At 36.9% G+C, this 27062-nt stretch overlaps 1 protein-coding gene across 3 annotated transcripts in view; it reads right to left on the bottom strand.

Annotated features, from left to right (window-relative positions):
- Window positions 1-27062, bottom strand: part of LOC145680198 (uncharacterized) — a 490330-nt gene that overhangs the window by 43853 nt on the left and 419415 nt on the right. The window contains exon 4 of one of the 3 annotated variants that reach the window (XM_081750481.1): window positions 10515-13062. The exons of the other annotated variants lie outside the window; for them this stretch is intronic. Coding sequence (XP_081606607.1) covers window positions 12753-13062 — 310 coding nt within the window. The 3' untranslated portion in view covers window positions 10515-12752. Of the gene's footprint in view, window positions 1-10514; window positions 13063-27062 lie in introns of those variants that run through there. 3 annotated transcript variants of the gene reach the window in all.

Genomic DNA, 27062 nt, shown 5'->3' with positions numbered 1-27062 from the left:
AGAAAAATGAACTCTGTATAACAAATGTTTCTCGTTGAGTTGGCGGAATCCTTGCTTCCCCCTCAAATCCATCAATCCTCAGCAGAAGATAAGAAAAATTAACTCTGGATAACAAATGTTTCTCGTTGAGTTGGCGTAATCCTTGCTTTCCCCTCAAATCCATCAATCCTCAGTAGAACATAAGAAAAATTAACTCTGGATATCAAATATTTCTCGTTGAGTTGGCGAAATCCTTGCTTTCCCCTCAAATCCATCAAAGAAGGAAATTACACTGTAAGAAATCGTTGTTTTATTTTCCCAACGACATGCCTATGTGTTAACACAATTGTGTTAAAATATAACACAAACAGGTGGTTAGAACAACTCACTCTCCATTTGGAGTTGGATATCAAATGCCGGTAGTTAGATAGCCTGTGTGTTAAATTAACACAAATGTAGAATCTTCGGTGTTGTTTTCTGCGTGATTGCCAAATACGTTGGGCATCTAATTATAAAGGCTTATGAATTGAAGCTACAGACAAACACAGTCTAAAGAAATACTTAAACAAATCCAGGTATACTCAAAACTTCAACATGCAAACCGCACGATGTTTTGAATTGTTTTACATAATGTTTTTAAAGAAATATGTCAATAGCGAGAAACAACATCGTATTACTGTGTCACTTCTACACTGCACTAGAGCTCACAAGTCAACACCGGTGACTGTGCTTCAAAAATGGTGGAAAACAAGTAGAATCACGATTAAGAGGAAAACATTTTATAAGGATATAGGTAAGAGTTTCCTATCATTCTTGAACAAGGTGAAGGTTGAATTTTGGGGAGGACGACAAAAACTTTTATCAAGATTTTCTTTATGAAGTGTTCTGTAGTTTACTATTCTTATTTTAAAATTAGGATCTTCGGTAAGCGTAAGCATGCACACTACATGGTTTTCCAACACAGATAAATGGTTATATCAACACCACACACGGAGTTATTTCAACTCCGAAATAGGTGTCGTAGTAACACAGAACTGGAGGCCAACTAATAACAAAAACGGTGTTAATCTTGTGGTCTGACGTTGAATTTTAACACAGGAAGTGTTGAATTAACACCAAAACGGTGTTACTTATACGGCTTTGACCTTGAATTATGACACAGATTGTGTGTTGAAATAACAAGAAAATTATGTTGAAGTAACACAGGGACTGTGTTTTATTGATACTTGACATGGTGTAATATTAACACAAAATAATTAACACACTACATACTGTGTTACTTTCTTCGTATTGATGCAACACCGCCATAAGTAACACTCGACACTTTTCTTCACACTACCGACCCTGACATGATGTCGAATCAACACCGAAAATACTAACACAGAGCCGAATTTCACAGTGCTCAACACCGGTTGTGTGTTAAAAACGTAACACACCCCTGTGTTAAACGCCAACATCGCGGGGTCTGTGTTGAACTAACACCCATAGTGGTAGTCACGCTGGAACCACTACCCTGTGTTAAAATTGAGTTGGATTAACACAACCATTTCTTACTGTGTACGCCCAAGAGAAGACGTTATATGTGCAACTCAAAAAAGTCCAGAACGGCCCCGGTTCGATTTCTGGTGGGGACACTCGGTTGAAAAAGTGTAACACTTTTTTTAGGTCAGTCATCTTGAGTGAGGTTTCTCCTGGGTTTCCCCTCATTCTCACCAGACAAATTTTGGGGTGGTACCTAACATAATTGTTCCAGGCCACTTTCTTCTTTCCCTTTCATCGGATAGTGTCCTCATATACGCCATTCCTCATATACGTGACGGAATAAATGGTCTTAGATGCCGACAGTCCAGAAATCTATATCCTTATCCTAATCTCGAAAAAGTTCAGAATGCAGAGACAGGTATGTGACATTTGCAAAATGAATGTCTGTTCTAAGCACTGAAGTGTTATCGGGAAGTGTCCGAAATGTTTCACGTAAAATTTATAAGGGAAAATATACGACATATTGCAAGTAATGATAATGACCTACCAAAACATACCTGTCAAGAATGTATCTGTGTTTAATTTCTCAAACCAGTCGTGTATCTTAACTAGTACAAGAGGATGGAAACACTGAATATTCAATGTTTTGTTTTATATTATAAAGGTAACCAAGTAAGTTCTGTCGCTTTTTCACCCACCATCTTTAAACATCGATATGTCATCTAAGACGTACCTGGAAGATCAAACATACTCCCCATCAGCATCGACGACCTTCTGCCAACGTTCTGGAAGGCCATGGATTCCATCGCGGTAGAACTTGGTGGGCAGTAAAGCGAAGAAGGTATAAAGTGCAATTTGCACCTCTACTAAGGATTTGAACTGGTGTCCTCGAAGGTGATTATCCAAGGAGTGGAACAGGTGATAATCGGACAGTGCAATGTCTGGGGAGTATGGCGGATGCAATACTGTTTCCCATACAAGGGTAGAAGATGTCCTGCGAAATCCTAGCCACGTGGAGTTTAGGGTTGTCCTATAACAGGAGAATCCCTTTGCGATTCAGAAGTGCTGTTTCCAGAGTTTTGGGTTTTCCTTGAACACGGTTCAACTGCTGACAGTACAGAGTTGCATTGATGTTCTGACTAGCTGGTAGTAGTTCCCGATGCATGATGCCGTGAGCAGTCTACCAAACACACAGGAGGACCTTCTTCTGGTACAGTGTTGGTTTCGACTGTTTTGGAACCTGTTCATGGAATGCTAACCAATGATGACGGTGTCGTGGAGCTTCGTACAGGATCCACTTCTCATCACGTGTCAACACCCTGTTCAGAAGTGGCTCTCTCCTCAGAAGAGAGAGCAAAGAAACGCAGGTGTCTGCTTGCGTTGCCTTCTGACCCGAAAACAAATCACGTGGGACACATCGACCCAACTTGTAGTGCTTCCCAAGTTGATGGAGGTGCTCCCGAATGGTTTCTCAACTCACACTGAATTTTAGTCCCAGTTCCTGACATGTCTGGCCTCAATTGCTGCCTGCAGATCTTTATTTTGTCCATTTGTTGGTCTTCCGGTACGTGGTGCGTCTTCGAATATTTCGTCACCGTCCTTAAACTTGTTAAACCACCGCCGGACTGTGCGCATAGTCACGATAGCCTCACTACATGCCTGGCATATCTTCCGCCCCGCTGCAGTGGTATGACCCCAGTTTAAACTCGCACAACATACACACCCTTATGACGCTCTGTGAAGGTCCCACGTTCACTCTGTCCTTACGCAAGTTCACGGTGTAACTGGTAATATGTTGGATATACTCGCACCAACAACTGACCTTCGCCTTATCTACATTCGTATCCAACTCACGGTGTGAGGGCCAGTTGAACACAGACCTTTACAAAATGCGACAGAACTTTCTTTGCTACCTTTACAGAATGATGTATTTATATAACTAACATATTTGTAGAGAATTTTCATGAGAAAATAAATAAAACATTAATGTTTTGCAAACGAAATAAAGCCAAAATTCGTTGAGTGTCAAGTGAATATATCTTGCGGTTTTGTGTTAGTAAAATACTTTCCGGTCTAACAGGTGAATTATTCATTAGACATCCATTAATATAATCATTTACAATTGCAAGTAACGAGTAGCATTACTCTATTCATAATTTACTATTGTACTATTCCACTTTCATATTATTTAGTACAAGTCTTGTGTACATTTCGTAAGACAGCAATTTAGAAAAAGAATAACAATAGATTTAGGCCTGAAGTTATATTAATTTTTGTATTAGTGTGGTTGTTTTATAATGTTTTATAATGTGCTTTATAGAACTTACGTATTAAAATTAGATATGTCATTAGCTTACGTATTCTGCAAACTCCATGCCAGCTACACTCCATCTTGAGGCACTCGATTTATTATACATTTGATATGATATTCTAGTGTTAGTATTTTGCACATAACATATGACGATCTGGCTATTAAATGGGACAATTATGAGTTTTCAAAAACATTCATTTCATTATTAAAGTTATATACAGGATGGTAAGTAACTCCACCGAAAAATTTTGGAAGGCGATTCCTTATATGAAATGAAAGAAAAAAAAGTTCTAATAAACATGAGCCGAAAAACGTCTCCTTTCAGAGTTATGGTACATTGAAAATTCGAAAAATTATTTTTCAAAACTCTCTAACTTAGAAACTATGGGACCTATCCCAAGCGGTTTAAGGAATTAGACAGCAACTAGTATGTGCTTTATCTAAATATCCAAGTTTTACCACCTTCCGTTATCGGTGAAAGGAACTGTGAAAAGGAAGTTGAAGTATATGGATACTCCTTTAAGTACTAATGGTGTGTTCGTTTCGCTGGTACCGGTGAATTCTGAAACATGGATATTTAGATAGAGCGTATACCAGTTCTTGTGTAATTCCTTAAACTGTTTGGGATAGGTCCTATAGTTCCTAAGCGTTTTGAAACGTGATATTTCGAATTTTCGGTAGTTCATAACTCTGAAAAGAGACGTTTTTCGACCTATGTTTATTAGAACTTTTTCCTTTCATCTCGTATAAGGAACCGCCTCCCAAAGTTTTTTTCTGTGCAGTTACCTACCACCCTGTATATTAGGACGAAAAAAATAAAAATACTGTAATGCAAAGTAGTGATAGTAACCCTTTATTCTATGCCATTCCCATTTCTCGTAGACTGAATAAAACATAAAAAATATATTAACAAACATTTACGTAAAATATTTACTTACATATACTATATTACTAACATACATTTCCTGTTTACAATACAGAAGTAAGAAGAAACATATAATACAAGTACGAAAATAAGAGGAATGCATTCAAAATATCACTTTCAAAAGTTGACGTATTTACATAAATATAAACATATAAATGTAGAACTTTGTTGTGCCATATAGGAACTTCGGTGGCTCTTGGTTAGTTGCATCGAAGAACTCGGACGTTATAGTAAGCGTCAATCAATATCAGTAACAAGTAAACCATAAACATACACCGATTCTTCACTTACTGACGTTACAGAAATACATGTTAATGTAACATATTACATTCTTACGTTTTCAACATTTGTCAATAATTCCAATGAATGAAAGAGATAACTTCTACATGAACCAGAAATGTGTGCTTTTAGAAAAACATTTGTAAACTCCACGTGGACATAATCCTTCCCTAACAGCACAATATGCCATTTAGGTGCCCAGCTACTTTTTAGGTACCCGACACTTGACACATATAATATTCATGTGCTAAGTATGTACTTCAGCTACCTACAGTTTTAGGTACTTGTTACACCTAATTGATATTTGCAACTATGTACTACAAATATAGCATTTATATACCTGGCTCAGTTTCGCACTCTAACAGTCATTTGTTTTTATGTCGTCACTTGGGACATATATCTGTCATGTTCTAGGTACGTCCTTCAGGTACATACTGCTTCAGATACCCTAACGGCACAAGATGTGCTAGGCATGCGCCATTTAGGTGTTCTAAATTCATCTCCCACATTTGATACATTTGTTGCTTCTTTTTCTAAGCGACTGTGTACTAGAAGCAACAAACGCATCAACTTTATTAGATGGTAACTGTCGCCAATCATTTGAAAGTGAATATGAAAGAACCATGTAATAAAGTAAACAGACACTCGTCATTTTGTTATAAAATTACATGGCGAGCAGATTTTATCTGATCTAGAAGATTCTCGTCGAATATACGCGGTTAAAGGGGCACTCTGATTAGCCAATTCAAAAGACCTCAACAATTTATCCCTCTATAAGCGACATTCTCTTCATCGCCTCCGTGGCCAAGTCGGAAGAAAACGCGGCTACTAATCCAAGGTTGGTGGTTTGCACTCACTCTGGGGTACCGGTACACTTTTTTCATTTGTTTAAAGTCTTTTTCAGACTCACCTTAATGTAAACACATTACGCATATAGGTGATTTAACATATTTTGGGAGAGTAATTTTGTAATTCATGGACGCTTATGGCATGGGGAACATACCTAGAACATACTAGGCACGTTCCCTAGGTACATGTCAGGCATGTGCCTAAGAACGGACATAGACTGTGACTATCACTTGCCATCCATGTGATTCCTCTCTCAGAGGTGCATAAGGCACATACTGGACACATTCCCATGTACCTGAGGGAACATGATAGGCATATGCCTGCTATGTAATTGTGCTGTTAGGGTTGTTGCCATTTTAACTGCGGTTGATTCGTTTTTATCCTAGACTCAGTAACTGAGTTTGTTCGTCTGCTTATATTGTGAATACTTTATTGACGTCAATATATCATTGTCACATTTTTCTGTTAATGTAAACTTGGAATATATCATTAAAAGCATAAACCTTACCAGATCAAACAGTTGTCATATAGGATTGAATGTCATCATTAGTGTTGCCAAGATTACAGAGTAGAAGATAAGGACACGTGGTTATATTTCCGTTACAGCTCTCTTGTCGGAAACGCTTCTAATTCGCTTCTTCTAATCAGGGTGCGAAATCATCTCATTCAAAGTGAGGGGGAAGTTCTTTTAAACGTAATACCTGTACACAACATCGTAACCTATCAGGAAGAAAAGAAGCTAAGCTAACCTAACCTAACCAGCTTGTCGCAAAACACATTCATTTCCAATTATGCTATTCCATATTGAATAAAACTTGAACAATGCAAGAAAAGTGTACTCTGAACTAAAACGTTGAGCTTTATTTTATTGACCTTTAATGTGTTCTACAAGCTTGCATTAATAAGCCATCAAAAATAGAAATAATGGTATTGTTCTAACTGGTGACCTACCAGGCTAGGTTATTACCTAGTGTTACACATATAAATGATTGGACATTTAAGTATTAATTTTATTTTAGTTCAAATATAAATTCGTGTCTATTAGCTCATATTCTTTATTAATATAACCACAAGTTAAAAGAATATTGGTTACGTTAGAGCTCGGTAGGTTACCAGTTAAAACAATACCGAAATGAGAAACTGTATAACGAATAAGAATTACAGCCATCCGTTAAATCTGACAAACACGAAACTACGTGTAACTTGGTAGTACTCTTTATAGAAACAAATTATGTTCATACTCATCTTCATTGTTCTGTATAGTGGTATATTTACTGTCTGCCATATGGCGCTCCTCCTTAACCCAAGACTGTGCCACACATAATGCGTTCTACAAATTCAAGGGTCCACACAATTTAACCATCATTAAGGCTTCTAATGTATCTATTGTTAATCGACTTCTTTCATAGGTCTTCAAGTCATGTGCAACACTGAAACCACGCTCACACTCTGTAGTCGACAGTGGAACTGATTTTATTTTCCGTAACAGCAGTTTAAATACGGGAAGATCATCAATAGATTTGAGACCAGATTTCAAATGTCTCCATTCCATTACAACTATAGATGGATCTATGCCCAATAATTGAGCAGCCTTATAGACATCAGAATTGCCGTACAATGGGCTAAGTTTTTTTGAATTTAAAGTTTCATCAAATACTTTGAAACAGGAAATCAGTTCATCTGCTGGAAATCTTCTTGGTAGTTTATCTTAAATCCCTTGTAAGATTTGACATCTTACTCGCTCGAATTGAAATGATGTCGAATCACTGTCAAGACAATAACACAGATACTTCTCTTTGCAATTCACGAGATAAACGTCATCATTTCTTTCATTTCAGTAAGAGTTGTGCAGAAGACAGAAGACAAATAATCAATTATGGATGGATAGTCTCTATATACGGCTAAGAGCACATCATTTTCACTGGAAATCCAACGGATTCGAAACAGTTTCTTTACTTTCAAAACACCTTCTTCGCCAATGACTTTGGAAATGTGTACGAGGCGAGCAAATGCAGAAGGCTTATTGAAGACTTCATAAAGTTCTTCAAGCAGATTTTCGAAGTGGTGTACTGCGTTCACGACTCCAAAAACTTTTTGTTAATAAATCAAGCCTATGAGCCATGCAATGAATACTGAATACGTGGGGAGCAAAATTTCTTCTAATGCGAGCAGCAACTCCATCGTGCTTACCTATGAAAACCGATGCGCCATGGTCTAAGACCCACAAGCTTCTTTTTAATATCAGAATCTATGCCATCCTTTGCTAAAGCTTCAATAATCTTCATTTCTATTGCTTTTGCGTCTGCTTTTTCGATGCGTACTAGTTTATGAAAACAGCTTCGAGGAATATTCCTTTTATCCACGTATGTAATATACAGAATCAAATGCTTTTCAGAGAATCGATCTGTAGACTCATCAATGGATATGGAGAAGCAATCAGTAGACTTCAAAAATGTCACCAATTTCTTGTGTAGCTGGTCTCCAATGAAACGTGTTATCAAAGCAGCACTTTTGTCTGTATGGAGGTGAGTTCCCATGTCCAAACCATTTGCACGTTGTAATTTAATCAGTTCTGGGTGATCCTTGAAACTCCAACCTTGCTTTGCACTAGTATATACAGTACGAAATACCTAGGTACTTTTACCGTTACATCCAATTAATGTTCTTGCTTTCTCAGACACGTTTCCCTTGCTGTCTCTGCGCTTTTTCCCAGTGCTTTATCTGACGAGTAACTTCTGCATCTAAGTAGAACCGATGAACTGAACTTAGTTCATGTCTGTATACGGCATCCAAATTTTTATTTTTATTTTTCTGAGAAACACCTTTCGATGACCACGGCAAGTCATTATTGGCAGTTTTAATCTTATTCTTTTTACACACGAAAGAAGCATGCAGTTTACAAACATTACACATCATCACCTCTTGTCCTGCTTTCATTTCGAAAACAAGCCATGATCTATTTTGTTTCCACGAATTCTGAAATCTTTTCCATTTCATGGGCGGTTGCTTTCTTCTAACAATGTTACATTTTGGTTCATTTTACTTGACATTGTTTTATCACTTCCATCACACGAACTCTCTAACAAATATATCTTAGAAGCTTCCATCACATTTGCACTAAAACATTTGTTTTCACCTTCACCCATTTCACCACCTCTGCATTCGTCACTGCTTTTGTTCGTGAAGAGCGACCCTTAGTAACATGCGAATTATCACTATTTAGTTTGCGAACTTTATTGTCTGACTCAGAATTAACGTTGAAGTATTTTGTAATTACATTATTCTTAGCACACTTCCTACGTTTTATTTTTGTTGCATTCAAGAAGTCAAGAACACCGCACTCAAGCACTCAAGTATGATCACCTTAGTAGTAGAAGGACAAGAAAGAATAGTTACTTCGAATTTCATCTCTATTTTGTTTTCAAAGTTGCCAGATCAAAACACAGTTTAATTATTCACTGCATTTTATTTTTGCTTAACGCTAACTACACTTAGATGACTTTCATTATACTTGTAAGTATTTTGTAGCGAAACTAACGTTACATTTTCAAGAAATATGTATGATTTCTGACAAATACCTACATATTCTCTTCTCCCCAGTAACTCTGCTGTGAGGGGGATTACTTTCCAAAAAACAGTAAGTGAGGGGGAATTCCCCCTCATCCCCCCCAGGATTTCGCACCCTGCTTCTAATGCGGCAACTGTTTGATCTAGTAAGGTTTATGGTTTTAATGATATATTGTAAGTTTATATCAACAGAAAAAAAGTGATAATGATATATTGATCTCAATAAAGCATTTACCATATAAGCAGAAGAATTCAGCGGTCATCGTGGTATGGTCAATTTGACTATCTGGGTAGCTAGCCCTCTTCATCCCCCTATAACTTCTACCCGATTTTGGTCTTGCTTTATCCTTATTATGATAATTCTGTGATCTACCCGATTTTTACATATTATTTCTCTATTTATGCAGGCCCGTATCCAGGGGGTCTATGGGGCCGGTCCCCCCTATATTTTTGATGCCCCCCTAAAATTTTCACGGTAGGCTTGCAAATGAACTATACTACGGTGATGAACTATAATATAATTGGATCGGGCCCCCCTACATATTTGGGCTGATTACGGACCTGTATTTATGACTATATAGAATTCTATTTTTAACTTTTGTCATTTTATTAACTATATAATTCAGGCACTTTGACTATTATGTCAGCCAATAAATGCTACTGGCAGCGCCCGCCATTTGTAAAATTTTTTATGCAATTTTCTACAAAAATAATTCATTTTCTATACAAATAATTCAATAATCTTACATTTTTAGCACACTTGATCTCAGTTGCTGGTGCACCAATTATTAAACACCGTTGACGGTGATGAAGATAAGAGCAATCTCAGTTGCTGAGTCAACGAAAAACACGAATCAACCGCAATTAAAATGGCAACAAGGATTATGTCCATGTGGAGTTGACAAATGTTTGATACCCTAATAGCACAATTGCATAGCAGGCATATGCGTATCATGTTTCCTCAGGTACATGGGAATGTGTCCTATATGTGCCTTACATGCTTCTGAGAAAGAAATCACATGGATGGCAAGTGATAGTCACAGTCTATGTCCGCACCTAGGCACATGCCTGACATGTACCTGGTGAACATGCCTAGTATGTTGAAGGTATGTTACCCATGCCGTAAGCGAAAATGAACCACAAAATTACTCCCCCAAAATATGTTAAATCACCTATATGCGTAATGTGTTTACATTAAGGTGAGTCTAAACAACACTTTAAACAAGTAAAACGAACATAGGGTTAGCCTAGAGTGGGCGCCAACCATCAACCTTTGGATTACTAGCCGCGTTTTCTTCCGACTTGGCCACAGAAGCGCTAAAGAGAACGTCGCTTGTAGAGGGATAAATTGTTGAGGTCTTTTGAATTCGGCTAATCAGAGTGCTTCTTTAACCGCATATATTCGACGATAACCGTTTGGGATCAGATAAAATCTGCTCGCCATGTAATTTTATAGCAAATTGACGAGTGTCTATTTCTTTATTTCATGGTTCTTCCATATTCACTTTCAAATGATCGTCGACAATTGCCATCTAATAAAGTTGGTGCGTTTATTGCTTCTAGTACACAATCGCTTAGAAAAAGAAGCAACAAATGCATCAAATGTGGAAGATGAATTTAGAACACATAAATGGCGAATTCCTAGCACATCTTTTGCTGTTAGGGTATCTGAAACAATATGTACCTAAAGGACGTACGTAGAACATCACAGATATATGTCCCAAGTGACGACATAAAAACAAATGACTGTTAGAGTGCGAAACTGAACCAGGTATATAAATGCTATATTTGTGGTACATAGTAGCAAATATCAATTAGGTGTAAGAAGTAGCTAAAACTGTAGGTAGCTGAAGTACATAGTTAGCACATGAACATCATATGTGTCGTGTGTGGGGTACCTAAAAAGTAGCTGGGACACCTAAATGGCACATGCGTAGCACATCTTGTGCTGTTAGGGTACGAGTTGTTTGTATCTTATTGGGTAGAGAGACTGAAGATGTCTTCTATGGCAACTAGAAGTTAAGACATAATATTCATGATGACCACTTACAGCATTTCTACCAAGCTTTGTTGATACGAATTGTAGAGCCAATGGGCATGTAGGATATAATACCCTTGAAGAATGGCTCGCAACCGGACTACATCGCCACAGTGTATCTATTTACGCAACTACTAAACAGTTCCTGGCACATATAATGAAAGTAAACTCTATTTAATGAAAATTGTTCTGTGCTGGAAACATACCATACTTTATATTACGAGTTATTATAAGGGATATTATGAACAATTCTAATATTCTTTACCATTTTCTATTGTGAAAAAGATATAATTCCCAATATAACTAATGACCCATATAAATCATCATAAAAATATAAATTCGCCTAAAACTAAAAACCTATTGAAAAATTAAAAATAGTAATTTATCCCATTAATACACTTAAGATCATTTATCCTTAAAAGAGTACCATTTTACATTTATCAAATTATCTTTAAAATAAAAGGTAATATAGTGAAACCTTCGAATATCGGTCATCGATGAGCCAGGATTATTTGACTGTAAATGAGAAATGTGTGTTATTGCAATATTACACACATTTAGATTTCTCGCAGCTCATACGATAATAAAATGGATTATACAGTAAATATATGAGTGTACATATGAAGGAGAAGTCCGTTAAGAGAGATTTGAAGATCATGGGACTCGAGAACATAGGCAATATCATGAAATAAAAGGTATGAATAAGCTTTGGGAAATTACAAAATTACTCCAATGATACTAGTTTTATTACTATCGAGCCGCTCCCCTTTAAGATCTCTACCTAGACACCGGACGGGTCAGGTTCGAGCCCTGATGGAAGTAAAATTTGTTCTACATGTATTCATTCTATGTAGCTCGGGGATTCATTCACCCTCTGCCAATTGGATACTTGGGAAAACTTCGGAAATAAAACGGGCCGGAGGTGGCGCCGATTACCTTTTCCATATCCCTGGCTCAAACAAGTGTCCAACTTTACTCCAAACAACCCCGTGGCTCACGTTCGATTGTCCCACATAAAAGAGGGGAAACATAGCCTATTATTTACGTATTACTCCTTCATGGTACTTCCACGTTCTACCAGTTTTACTGAGAATGACTAAAGAAAATGAAAGTAAAAACAAAAAAAAAAAGAAAGAACAATACACAGACCACCACTTACTCATATAATCCACTTACGTAACCAAATAGTATACAAAAAACTAATTAATATTAATATAAAGTCAAAACTAACTTTTATAGAGCCATCTGTATTTATTTTACTACACTATCTGTATTACAGATAAAGTATAACCTATGTGCATTTTCTTATTTATTTTAATTCCTTAAAAGCAGTACTGTATATGGGAATCGAATCCTCTCTTATTCTTAAAACTTTTATTACATTTAGGGCAAGAGAATCTTCTTGTAGAATGAACGTATTTCTTGTGTCGGTTAAAACTGCTTGCATCACCGAAGCATTTAGAGCAAATATCACATTTATAAGGCTTCTCTCCTGTATGAACTCGAAGATGTCTTCTCAGGTCATATGAATCGCAACACTGTCTCCCACAAAATGTACATCGCAACTTCATTAATTGTAACTCTCTCTTTGCCTGCATCCAGGTTCGGTATTCTTCAGAAGTTGTAGGAAAGCTGAAAATAAGATAAAGAATAATCTTAAGTCTTGTTTTTAGGTTTCTGATTTAGTTTATCGTGTTCTTTAAAACAATTTATACTACAAATTTTATGCACGCTAAGTGTGTGATAAACACAAAATAAAGAAATGGATACTTATAAAATATGAAAGTTACACCAATAGAATTAAGAATATACTGAGCAGTGGCAGTTCATAGGTAAGGAATAGTGGATGATCATTCCTATTAGGACAGGAATAGTATGCATGTATAACAAGTTCTTAAAATAATCTTTAAGTTATCCCATCCCTATTTCATTTGGAGTTTTTCTTAATCTTATCAGCTGTATACTTTAGAATCCCTATTCTTAATATTTATATTTCTTTGCTTAATTTGTTCAACGCATCCAAATTCTGTTTACCTGTCGTTGAACAGCATTTTCAATACTCGGTACTGTAAAGTGATATGTTTTTCCTGTCACACCTAAACTGATAATTTTGGCGGCAAACATTTTCCTAACCCTCTGATCAGTGGTCAACCATCAAACTGAAAATGAATAAACTATACCAGTATGCTCACATGCACAAGCTTCTCTTCGATATATCTTTGAGTTGTTCAGTTCCGTGCCGTGGAAAATCAGCGCCCGGGACAAGGGTATATGACGGCGCCCCCATACATATATTCCAAGTAATTTTTCCTTTCTTTTGCCCCTTTCTCTCTCGATTTTTTCGTCCCCCTTACTTCGGCGCCCGGAGCCGTCGCCCCGTTCCCTCCCACATAGTGCTCTCAACGGGTCGGGTCGGGTCGGGTTGAAGACCGACCCGACCCTACCCGTGACCCGAACCGTGATCCGACCTGATTGACCTCACCCGACAACCCGACCCAAGCTGACCCGGTTGACCCGACACGACAACCCGACCCGATTGACCCGACCCGACAACCCGACCCAACAACCTGACCCGACTGACCCGACCCGAGTAACCTGACCCGACAACCCGACCCGAGTTGTCCCGATCCGAGTCGGGTCGGGTCGGGTCAACCCGATCCGTTTGAGAGCACTATGGTCACGACACTGGGTGAACGCCAAAATGCACTCCCATTGGGAATTAAACCCGGACCACGTGTACCGAAGTCTTACACGTTAACCACTAGCTAGATCAAGCGGGGGATTTGTATAAGCATGTTAATGGATATCTGGCACTTTTGAGGTTGGTTATTTCTTTTTATAACTGATACAAATGTCTGACGTGGGAGAATTTTTTTCTTGCTTTAGTCCTATGTGACGAAATTTTTATTCAAGGTCAATGTTCTCACCTGCTTGGACGGCAGGGGTCTTCTCGGAAGGCAGTAGCAAGAGTCTCTTGGCGGAGACAAAAGGAAATCGTTTAACTACAATGATAAGGGTTGAGGAAACAGGAGAACACCTCTGATTTTTTCCAACCCTTCAACTTTCATTCCAAGGTTCTTATGATTCCGGGACCCGTGCCACTTTCTCGGTAATTAAAAAGGATTTTACAGTATATATAGTTGCACGTAAGAAGATACATAATATGAATTTTGTAATTTAAAATTTAAAAATACAGTATGATATTTAATTATAAAGTACTAATTTTATTTCATCACTTTCAGCCCAACAAATGAAATTCAAACAATTCGCTCCCTGGGTCTTGGTCATCAATACTGCGTCTTATTCTTTGTCTTGCAATCAAGTCTTGGTCCTGCGTTTCGTAGTCTTGGTTATCTTTCATGCTATACCATAACCAAGAATGCTCGCCTCATCGGTACAAATGAAGACCAAGTGTGATTTTGATTATGGTCTTTCATACTATACGGAAAGCAAGAAAATATGCTCATCGCTACTTGATGATCACCAAAACAAGGCCAAGAGCAAGATTACTATGCAATTCGTCTTGCATATCCAATCTTTATCTTGTTCTTGTATCGATGTCCTTGGGCTTGGAGAAATAAAATGAAATATTCAGTTTAAGGTCCCTCGATTGTGCACCGAGGCTAAGGGATACGGTGACCATGAGAAATGACTGAAATGGTGGAATGAAGAAAGTGGGAGGAAACAGGAGAACCCCGAGAAAACCCACTACACGGCGTTTCTCCACCACAAAGCCTACTTAGCACAAGCTGGGATCGAACCATGGACACCATGCACCAGAGATGAATTCTCTACCACTGAGCCACCGCAGTCCTGCTTGGGCTTGGTCGTCCATATCCAATCTTTCTTTTGGCCTTGCTTAAACAACTTCTAGTTTTGTTCTAAATCCAGACTCCATATTGGCGTAGATATTAATATTACAGTCGATTGGTAAAATCAATCTTCCACATTTAAAAATTAAAGTACACACAATTACAAAAATAAGCATTTACCATAAAAACACTAGCTGCAAGTATTCAAAATAGATTTATGGCTTCTATAAAATCAATTGAAAATTGCTATTTTTAATTAGGTAGCTAGTGAAAAACAGCAGCTTTCGACTCCAGCCGAGTTTAAGCTCAACCTAAACTTAGTTGACCAAAGTGAATTGACCCGACTGACCCGACCCGATAACACGACCCGAGCTGACCCGATTGGCCCGACCCGACAACCCCACCCGAGGTGACCCGACTGACCCGACCCGACAACTCGACCCGAGCTGACCCGACCCGTTTGAGAGCACTACTCCCACGGCACGGCTCTGGTTAAGTTATCCTTTTTCACTGTTCCTCTTTTTGAAAAAAACTATCCCGTTTACAATATTTATTTTTTTCACGCAAAATACTAATGGCATACGCGTTATAGTGTGTTACCAGAGAAGTGTCTAAAAATTAATTACATAGCATTACTGACGTATTGAACATTACATTTGCATAAACTAGTAAATGATAAGTGAGTTCACTTCAATAAGTTCATTAAAAACTGGACTCACAAGTACAATTCAAAAGAGCAAGAGCTAGTGAGAGTAATGACAAAGAAACGCAGGGCTGTGCCATGCGGAGGGGGCGACGGCCCCGGGCGCCCAAGTAAGGGGGACGAAAAATTCGGGAGAAAAAGGAAAAAAGATAGGAAAAATTGTTTGGAATATCTGTATGGGGGCGCCGTCGTATACTCTCGCCCCGGGCGCTGATTTTCCACGGCACGGCCGTGAAAGAACGGGAGGGAACTTGGGTATTAATTCAATGTTACAGAGTCTCTTTTAAATGTTTACAGCTGGTGTGGCTTTTTGCATTTTAATTTAGTACTGGTATGACATATTTCAATTCAACCACTGTTTCTGGCATTACCAGGGTCGACCCTAGGCAATTTGCTGCATCGTGCAATGACATCATTATTCCCCATCCCATTCTCCAGAAATAACAAACCTTAAAAGCCACGATTTTAAGTATGCTACCCATTACGTGCAGCAAACGGGATGGAAAGTGCACTCGCACTCAGAAAGGCTTAGATATTACAAATACAATCTCGTTATGTCTGTTTTTTCTTAATCTATTATGTTAGTAAAGGACAAAGCAAACACACCTGAAAAGAAAATATAGTAATCCTTTTTACAGAATTCAATATCGAGCTTCAGTCTCAACATATCAGTTTGCAATTCCAGTGCAACTAGTTCTTTATCTTTATTCGCACCAAGTGAGCTTTGTGGTGGACAAACACCGTGTACATGGGTTTTCTCGGGGTTCTCCCTTTTCCCCCCATTTTCTTCATTTCATCATTTTCAATTCTTTCCTATCATCACCATCTTCTTTAGCCTAGTCGACATAACCATGGGACGTAAAACTTAAAGATTAATTTCAATTTCTTTTATCTTTATTTCCTGACTTTTCTTCTACATTCGTTAATTAAAAAAAAAAAAACTTGTTTCCACCTTCAATGATAAGGAAGTTGTTTGTGGCAAAGACAAGACTAGTTTTCATATCAAAACTATGCTAACTAAATGGAACAGGTGTTTACTACTGTTCAAGAATTGGGTTATTATATTTGACAACAATCAAGTAATTCATGCTGGAATTTGTTTGACCATTTGCTTTAGCACTGTCCATGTGACCTTAAGCTAATGCGATCTAAACATGATTTATGAACGTAGTATTCAAATGGAAGGTCAGCTTAGTAAATTTAACTACAATCATCAGGAAGTCTGTTTCCAACAAGAAATATTTATTTTAAATAATTTAGTTATGACAGATTTTGTCGCCCTTAAAAACTTGAAGCCCCGAAGAAATGCACGTCTTGCACATATGGTAAAGCCGCCCCTGTGCACTATAACACATTCGAGTCTTCTCACGCCACATAGGATTGATGATTTTTATTCCTCAGTGGACGAAGCATGTCTACCAGTCGAGATACTCTTTCCGTTAGTTTGAACGCTGGAAAGCTAACCCCTGGAGTCTTTCGATCGACTTCTCACTTTGATCCTTCCAGTGCTTGAAAAAAATAATCGTGATGACAGTGCTGCTGGTATAGAGCAAATTTTGATCCTCTTTCTCTCTCTCTCTCTCTCTCTCTCTCTCTCTCTCACTCTCACTCTCTCTCGAAAAAGGATAAAAAATGATTTCTGGATAGAATTGTAGTCAATGTATTAAAGGAATTTTACCATTTCGCGATCGAATTTCTTTCAGGATATATAGGAAATAAAATACGGACTAAAATAAAATACGGAAAACTATATCCAGATCTGTCTATCCATATATCTATCTATCTATCTATCTATCTATCTATCTATCTATCTATCTATCTATCTCTCTCTCTCTCTCTCTCTCTCTCTCTCTCTATATATATATATATATATATATATATATATATATATATATATATATATATATATATAGGCCTATATATATATATATATATATATATATAAGGAGATGTAGATAATCGTAATATATGATGTTTTATTCAGGTTATCTAGTGACTATTTGGAAAAGGGACCAGTGCATCAATACTATATTTCTGTTTCTTTCTCAAATTATGGTGACAACACGCGTGCTGCCAGGAAACTTTCTATGAACAGAAAACAGGGCTAGATTAACCTATCTGGAGTTCAGGGCCGGGGCTAGAAAACATATAGGGCTACAGCCGGGGCCCCTGCTGACTTCGCCTAGTACATTTCTGTGAAAGTACAGTAGGAAAGTAAAGGGAATAGGTATATGTTTCATTTTTTGATCATATTTTATCTTATGATGATGACTGTATCCTGTATGATTCCTTTTAGACAGTCAGTTGAGATTTTCATGAGAGCGGAGGCCAACGTCCACATGGAGGTCTAAGGCTACAGCGCCCCTAAGCTCCTCCCTGAATCCGGCCCTGACAGAAAGGATTTATTGAAAAATAACTGACGAATAAATGACAAAACAGGAATATTTAAATGCTGGGAAAGATCCTGTACTTGCTCTGAAATGGAATAATTCACAACTTTGCATTTGAAATTATTTTAAAATTTAGTGCTTGTTTCTTTAGCATATCACAAGGCTAATATATGGACTAAATGCAACTAGAATTATCCAAACATTCGTTTGTATTGTTTGTCTTGTGTTGTATTGTTTTTCTTTATATCAATTTTTATAATACAATGAAATATACAGTATAAATGGCTTCCATGTAATGTATTAGATAGTTCCAAGTGTATATTTTTATAAAATTAATATTAAATTATATTAAAGTTATTCTAAATGTTTTGTTACAAAAATAGGAAAATATGGTCAAAATTGCCGACCTGAGGAACAAAACAACAAAGGACCTTGACCTGAATGTGATAATTCGCAGCCCAAAATACTGTTCCATCTTTTCATAAATTTCGTTCATTCTAATCTTAGCGCAAATTCTGTTGCATATAGAAGTATTATTTCACAACGCTTCTGTTATTGCATCTTCATATGGATTGGTTAGATGCTGTAACTCCGAAATGAATATTTTTGAGGCGAGAACTTGGAAATTTAATATCTCATGAAAAATTGATATTTCTTTTATGGTTGCAACCAAAATCATAATTATGAAGTTTTTCGTTTCTAATGCTGATGATGAATAACATTCTCTTCATTCGATTTACATGAGATTTCGAAGTTCAAAAATTATCTCCTGGAAAATTTGGTACAGTTGTACTATCTGCCATCCAAGCGGCCCATATGGGCTATTATGTCTTCCTTAACGAGGTAAATAAGAGAACGGGTTTTTCATTTTGTTCACCTGAAACCTATTCTGATTTCGATCGTCACTGAACCTTACGTTCCTGTTTCAAAATAAGTCATGTTTGTGATTTATTAATAATAAAAGCTATTCACGAAAATTATTGAACATCTAAAAGAGAATGAACAGAAATGCATGCAATAAAGAGAAGTCAGATGGTAGAAATTAAATTTGACAGACACAATTCAAGAATAAAGTTTTCTGGAATATGTAATGAAAAATTATTCCATTGTTTGGTACAATGTTCGTTCCATGTTCGAAAACTTAGAAAAACAATGTATTTTGAAAGATTTGAGTATATGCTATGAAATTATCAATATATTAGTTTTTTTTTTTTTGGGTACCTACAACCAACACTGAATTTTAAAATTTCAGTATAAACTAGAAATATAAGCGTTTTGATCCCGTTACTTAGAATGAATTGCTCTACTTAATAACACATTTCTTAGTGCTGACATTTGAGTTTTGCGTTCTATGATTGTATCGTACCTTATCGAATAGTTCAAAGATTATTAAGGGAAATTAATTATGGCGATTAAGTGTTTAATGAATAGTGATAAATATATCTATACACAGTAACGTTCGCAGGAATTTATTTCGGGGGGTCCAAGCTCAATATGAGGGTATTTTATATTAAAATTCCTAAAATTGTCCCTAAAATTAGGTTAAATTTACACAAAAGTCGAAATTTCCGGAAGAGGACCCCCAGGACCCACCCCTGCGTACGTCCCTGCCCATACCCTAAACAATGTTAGTAGTAGGGACCCCGTTATGGCGAACTGAGTCAGCAAAAATTTTTGTGACGTCATAGGTCAAAGGTCAATGACCTTGGCCCGGGGTCAATGACCTAGGGGTACCTAGGACCACCCCCTCTAAATTTTGGCAGGGGTATCTTGGCCCACCCCTTAAATTTTGGCAGGGGTACATAGGACCACCCCCCTTAAATTTTGGAAATTGCCAAATCTAAAAATTGGGTGTGGTAGCCTAGGACCATAGTATGTACCTCTATCAGTATTGGGTGTCTATGTCGTTCCCTTTCATGGGTAAAAAATTGCCAAAAATTCAAATTTCGGGGGTTTTTGACCTAATTTATCCCCTTTGATGAGGTGTTATTACCTTATATAGTTATATGGGCGTATACAGGGGTTCATTACCTTTCATAAGACATGGGTATATTAATGCACCCTTTGAAAAATTTGGGAGGGGTACCTTGGCCCACCCCTTAAATTTTGGAAATTGCCCAATTTCAACATTGGGTATTATAGTACAGGACCCTAATATGTATTATAATAAATTTGGGTGGTCCACCTCATTCCCTTCTAGGGGTACCAAATTGCCAAAACTATAAACGTAAGCAATACGTTATACCACGTGTTTGGTTTTCGACCTAATTTATCTCCTTGGATAAGGTCATATTACCTTATATGATTATATGGTCATGTATAGGGGTCCATTACCTATCATAAGACATGGGTACATTGGTGCACCCCTTTAAATTTTTGGGAGGAGTACCTTGGCCCACCCCCTTAAATTTTGGAAATTGCCCAATTTCAACATTTGGTATTATAGTACTGGACCCTAATATGTATTATGATAAATTTGGGTGGTCCACCTCGTTCCCTTTTAGGGGTACAAAATTGCCAAAATTTTAGTACAACCACGTGTTTGGTTTTTGGTCGATTTTATCCCCTTTGATGAGGTGTTATTACCCTATATAGTTATATGGTCATGTATAGGGGTCCATTCCCTTTCATAAGACATAGGTACATTGGTGCACCCCGGGAGGGGTACCTTGGCCCACCCCTTAAATTTTGGAAATTGCCCAATTTCAACATTTGGTATTATAGTACTGGACCCTAACATGTATTATGATAAATTTGGATGGTCCACCTCGTTCCCTTGTAGGGGTACAAAAATTGCCAAAATATAAACGTTGTACCACGTGTTTGTTTTTTGGTCCATTTTATCCCCTTAAATGAGATCCTATGATTACAGGGATCTATTTCCTATCATAAGATATGGGCACCCTTCTTAAATTTTGGCAATGGGGTACACTGAAATTGTCCAATTGAAGCATAGTACAGAACCTCAATATGTTTCGGTGGTCCTATTACCAAATTTTTTAGTACAACCACGTGTTCGGTTATTGACTCAATGTATCCTATTTGATAAGGTATTATACCCCTTTCAATTTGGTAGGACCCTTCGGGTGTAGTACAGTCACGTGATCGATGATTTGGTTTTAATGCGCGACGAGGTCCCTGGTCAATGTTCTCTAGGAATTAGGTGGAAACTTTGAACAAGATTCTTGGCATTTAAAACTTTTTTTTCAACTTTTCAAACTAAAAAAAATCAAAACAAAAATTGAAACGAAAACTTTTAAACAAAAATCTTGAAACAAAAAAATTTTAAACAAAAAAAATTGGAAACGAAAAATTTCAAAACAAAAATTTCGAAACAAAAATTTTGCAACAAAAAATTAAAAATTTTCAAACGAAACAAAATTTCAAACAAAATTTTGAAAACAAAAATTTCAAAACAAAAATTTTCAACAAAAAAATTGAAACGAAACATTTTCAAACAAAAAATTTTGAAAGAATAAATTTACAAACAAAAAAAATTTCAAACAAAAAATTTTGAAACAAAAAATTTTCAACAAAATTTTTGAAACAAAAATTTCAAAACAAATTTGAAACGAAAAATTTTCAAATAGAATTTAAATCAAACAGTGATCAGCTTTCACGGTTAACCGTTAAACTTTATCCGGTTTTTAACTATTCGATTAACAAATAAACGGTTTTCAACTATTCGATTAACAAATAAACGGTTTTCAACTATTCAATAAACAGATGAACTGTTTCTTTCCTTTTCACACCAGTGAGTGCAAGAATTGTTGTACTCGCTTTAAATACGCATCATTTTTGAAACAAGGTGTTAGTGTTCATCATGGATACACAGTGGAAACATCCATTTACCTGTATTCTCGCAGGGCCTAGTGGGTGTGGAAAAACGTATTTTGTGAAGCGATTACTGTCACATCTCCCAACCATGATCAATGCAAAATTTCGTAAGATATACTGGTATTATGCAGAATGGCAAGACGTGTATGCAACAATGCCAGTTCCAGTAGAATTTCACGAAGGACTTCCACGAATGAAAGATTTTCAGCCTCAAGATGGACCACATTTGATTATTATTGATGACCATATGCGAGAAGTGAATAGTGATATTGTTGATATGTTCACAAAAGGATCACATCATCGAAATATTAGTGTGATTTTTATAACACAAAATGTATTTCATCAAAGTAAAGCAAATAGAAATATGAGTTTAAATTGTTCGTATTTGGTGTTGTTTAAAAATCCACGTGACAAGTCACAAATCAAGCATATGAGTTATCAAATCATGCCTGAGCATCCACTGTTTCTACAAGAAAGTTATGCAGACGCAACAAGAAATCCACATGGCTATTTACTGCTGGATCTTAAACAAGATACACCCGATGAAATGCGATTTCGTACAAATATTTTTCCCGACGATTTGCATCATTATGTTTACGTACCAACAAAACATGTTTAAATTATTGTGCATGTGAAAAGAATGACTTAGTCTGTCACGATGTCTCCTACAGTGAAACACGCTGATCTGCTACGTGCTCTGCACAAAGCTAAACCAAGATTGCGTAAAGCTATTATTGCCAATGCAGACGCTTCATTAATTCATAGTATTTGTGAATGTTGTTATAATGTCTTAAAAGGCAATGTTCCACTGACAAGTGTGCAGAAGTCAAGATTAAAGCGTTTCAAGAACACGCTCCGCTATCTCGTAGACAATACAAAATCATTGGATAAAAAGAAGAAACATTTAGCCGTACAACAAGGAGGATTCTTACCTGCATTACTTGCACCTATTGTAGGAAGTGTGTTATCCAGTATTTTGTTTAAACAATAAACATCATGGAACATAGCAAGAAGATGGTTTTAGTCCCACCAGAAATGCTTCAACGAATGCATGCATCATCATCCCGTGTGAGTGAAAATCGAGAATCTAATCTCGATCGTGAAATGCAATCTATATTGAATACATCGTATCCAAGTGATGAAGAAAAATGGAATCAGTACAATAGAATATTACAGAAATATCTTTATGTGATACGTAAACAAGAAGAACCAATATCACTTACAATTACATCAATGAAACCTGATGGTGACGTCCCGAATGTTGACGATAGCACGAAACAAGAAATTTTAGCCGCAATACCACAAATGTATCGTAAGAAAGCCGAACTACTATTCCGTCGTTTAAAACAAGATGACGCAATTACGTGGGATCATAAAGGAACAGTGTACATCAACGATAATAAACTACATGGATCCAATATTGTAGATTTAATGTGCGATGTGACTCGACCGAGGAAACATTCTAATCCTCAAGGCTGGGAATTGTTTTGCAACTACCTTGCATCGTCAAACACACCTCAAGAATTGATTGGTAATCCACGAAGATTAAACTATATTGTCAAGCATAATAGTACAACAGCATCTGAAGGATCTGCACCACCAAAACCGGCACCTGAATTATTTTCTTCCGGAGAAGAAGAAGAAGAAGAAGACGATGATGATGTTTTAGAAGTCCGACCAAAAAGAAAACGTATCATTCCACAATGGTCAACGTACAAACCATGAACAAAAAGTTGAAATCCATTTATTACAATCCAGCACATCCTGCATCGTTTTCTACTGCAAAGAAATTATGGCAAGCCACAGGAAAATCTATACCTCTAACCAAAATAAAACTTTGGTTAAACAAACAACCTACCTACACGTTACATCGTCCTGTACGTCGTCGTTTCCGTAGAGATTTTTATCTTGTCAACAATATTGATGATCAATGGGAATGTGATTTAAATGATTTACAATCACTTCAAAACTATAATGACAATTACCGCTATATTCTTACAGTGATTGATGTGTTTAGTCGGTACGGGTGGGCTGTACCACTAAAATCAAAAAGTGCCGAGGATATAGTGAATGCATTTGAAATGATTTTCCAGGAGAGGAAACCAATTGTACTACGTAGTGATCAAGGAACTGAATTTACCAACAAGACAGTACAAAAGTTTCTCAGAAAACACAACGTGCAACATGTTACAACAAAGGATCCAGATATTAAAGCCAGCATCGCAGAAAGATTTAATCAGACATTGAAACATCGTATGTGGAAATACTTTACCAAATATCAAACATACAATTACATCAAAGTATTGCCTTTACTTGTAAAAGCATACAATGAAAGTCGGCATTCCAGTATTAAAATGGCACCTGCAAACGTTTCTCAGGACAATTTACTGGAGGTGTGGCATAACTTATACGACAAAAAGCTACAACGTTCAAAACAAGATACGGATTTGTCTGTTGGTGATACTGTTCGTATAAGTAAAACAAAACGTATCTTTGACAAGGGTTACCTTGAGAACTGGACTTGGGAAATATTCAGAGTAAAAGCCATTGTACCAAGAAACCCACCAGTGTATCGACTAGAGGATTTAAATCATCAACTTATCGATGGTGTTTTCTACAGAGAAGAATTACAACCAGTACCGCTCCCTTCGACGTTCCTCATCGATAAAATATTACGTACAAGAACAAAAGGTCGCAGAAAGGAGTATCTCGTCCAGTGGAAAGGATATCCTTCCTCATTCAATTCGTGGATCCCTGCAACTTCATTGAAGAAGAAGAAGAAGAATGGAACCTGATCAAGATTTTTACGTTACACTTCCCAGTAATAGTTCCATGGATTATTTTCCAGAAAATACATTGACTTCATATATTACGAAATTACAACGACGTGTAGAGTTTCGCCAGAAATGGGATGTGGCAATTGTAGAGATTCATTATCCACATTCTTTGCTGAACATTAACAGTAAAAACAATAAAATATATTACAAATCATCAAGTAGTAATGATCAGGAACCGTGGAAGGTTGTAACGATCCCTGTACGCTATTATAACAATATACGGGATCTTATTCATGCAATTAATATACATCATAAAGAAACCAATTTATTTATATCTCATGACGCAACTAATAATATATGCCTCATAAGACATCCCAAAAAGGAAATCCATACTTCTGTACAATTGTCACCAAGTGTTAGTTTAATGCTTGGATTTGACCCGAAAAGTGATTTAAAAGATATGGAAAAGGGACAATATACACCGGATGTACGATTAGGCTTACCATCACAAATGTACGTCTATTGTGACATTATTGAATCTGTCATTGTTGGAGATACAATGGTACCCTTGCTACGAATTGTCAACATGGATCCTGTGAATCATACTTTTGGAAGTCATGCAGTACAAATCTTTAATCCTGCACATTATGTTCCGGTGGAAAAAATGAATTTTGAGCAAATACAAATCGATATAAGGGATAGCACAGGTCATCGGATGCCATTCACCTTTGGAACGGTGTGTACAAAACTACATTTCCGTCGTCGTCGTCATGACTGATCCGTATTTGCAATACTACCAAAAACAAGCGTTATCCGGTATCGGCAACGTCTATGTGGGAAGTCCCTATCAAGCAGGACATGGCATTGGAAGTTTCCTTGGTGGCTTATTTCGTTCAGTGTTACCACTTGTGAAGCAAGGCGCTAAAACTGTGGGAAAAGAATTATTAAAATCAGGTGCCAATATGATTAATGATGTTGTGATCTCGAATCAACCGCTGGAAGAATCGTTTCATCAACGTATGCAAGAGGCAAAATCGAATTTACAAGAAAAAGCTAAAAACAAGTTGAAAACTATGCTGGGAAGTGGATATCATAAACGAAAATGGGATGACTGCTCTCAGTTTGAGGTTGACCTTCCAACGATCAACAACACCATCAATCCTACAAAGAGACGTAAATTATCACATAAGAAGAAGAAGAGATCATTGGCATCGTCACCAGATATTTTTGATTAATTCAACGATGGCTTTCTTACATCATCAATCCTGTGAATGTGTAAAAAGTGAATTGGACATTTTTTCAACGTTGCCCACGCAAACCAGTGTTCTGGACAATCGTATTATAGGCTACAAACCAATTAGTTCAATAGCTGAAAATTCACCAATAGAATTTGTAGTGAGTGGTAGCAGTGATGAATATATTGATTTACCACAAACCTTATTATACATCCAAGCACAAATTGTGAAACCAGATGGTTCCTCCTTCATCAATACGGATAAAGCAATTGCACCTGTCAATGATTTTCTAAATGCTATGTTTAGTGAAGTACAAATCTACTTGAACAATAAACTGATTTCATTTCCGTCACATAATCATCCATATCGTTCGTACATGGAAAAACTACTCAATTATAGTGATGGAGCTAAAAATACACATTTACAAACAGCAATGTGGTTTCAAGATACGGCTGGTCATATGAACGCAACCACAAGTGAGAACAAAGGATTTCAACAACGCTATGAACTGACAAAACAAAGTATGAAATTCGATATGATTGGACATCTTCATTGTGACATTTTTAATCAAGATAAATTTTTAATTCATGGAGTGGAATTACGTGTGAAACTTATTCCTGCAAAGCCAAACTTTTGTCTCATGGCCGGTGAAAGTGGTGTCAATGCAAAAATCAATATTCTAGATGCATCGTTGCAGGTGAAAAAAGTCAGCATCAGCCCTAGTGTCAAATTGGCACACAATAAAATTTTACAATCTACACCGGCAAAGTATCCTCTGACAAGGGTTCAAATGAAATCATTTACCATCCCGAAGGATATACAATCCAAAACTATTGATAACCTGTTTATGGGAACATTGCCAAATCGTATTATTGTAG

The sequence above is a fragment of the Thermobia domestica genome, chromosome 3 (genome assembly GCF_964235325.1).
Source record: "Thermobia domestica chromosome 3, izTheDome1.hap1.1, whole genome shotgun sequence".
NCBI lineage: Eukaryota > Metazoa > Arthropoda > Insecta > Zygentoma > Lepismatidae > Thermobia > Thermobia domestica.
This window is presented reverse-complemented; position numbering and strand designations above follow the sequence as displayed.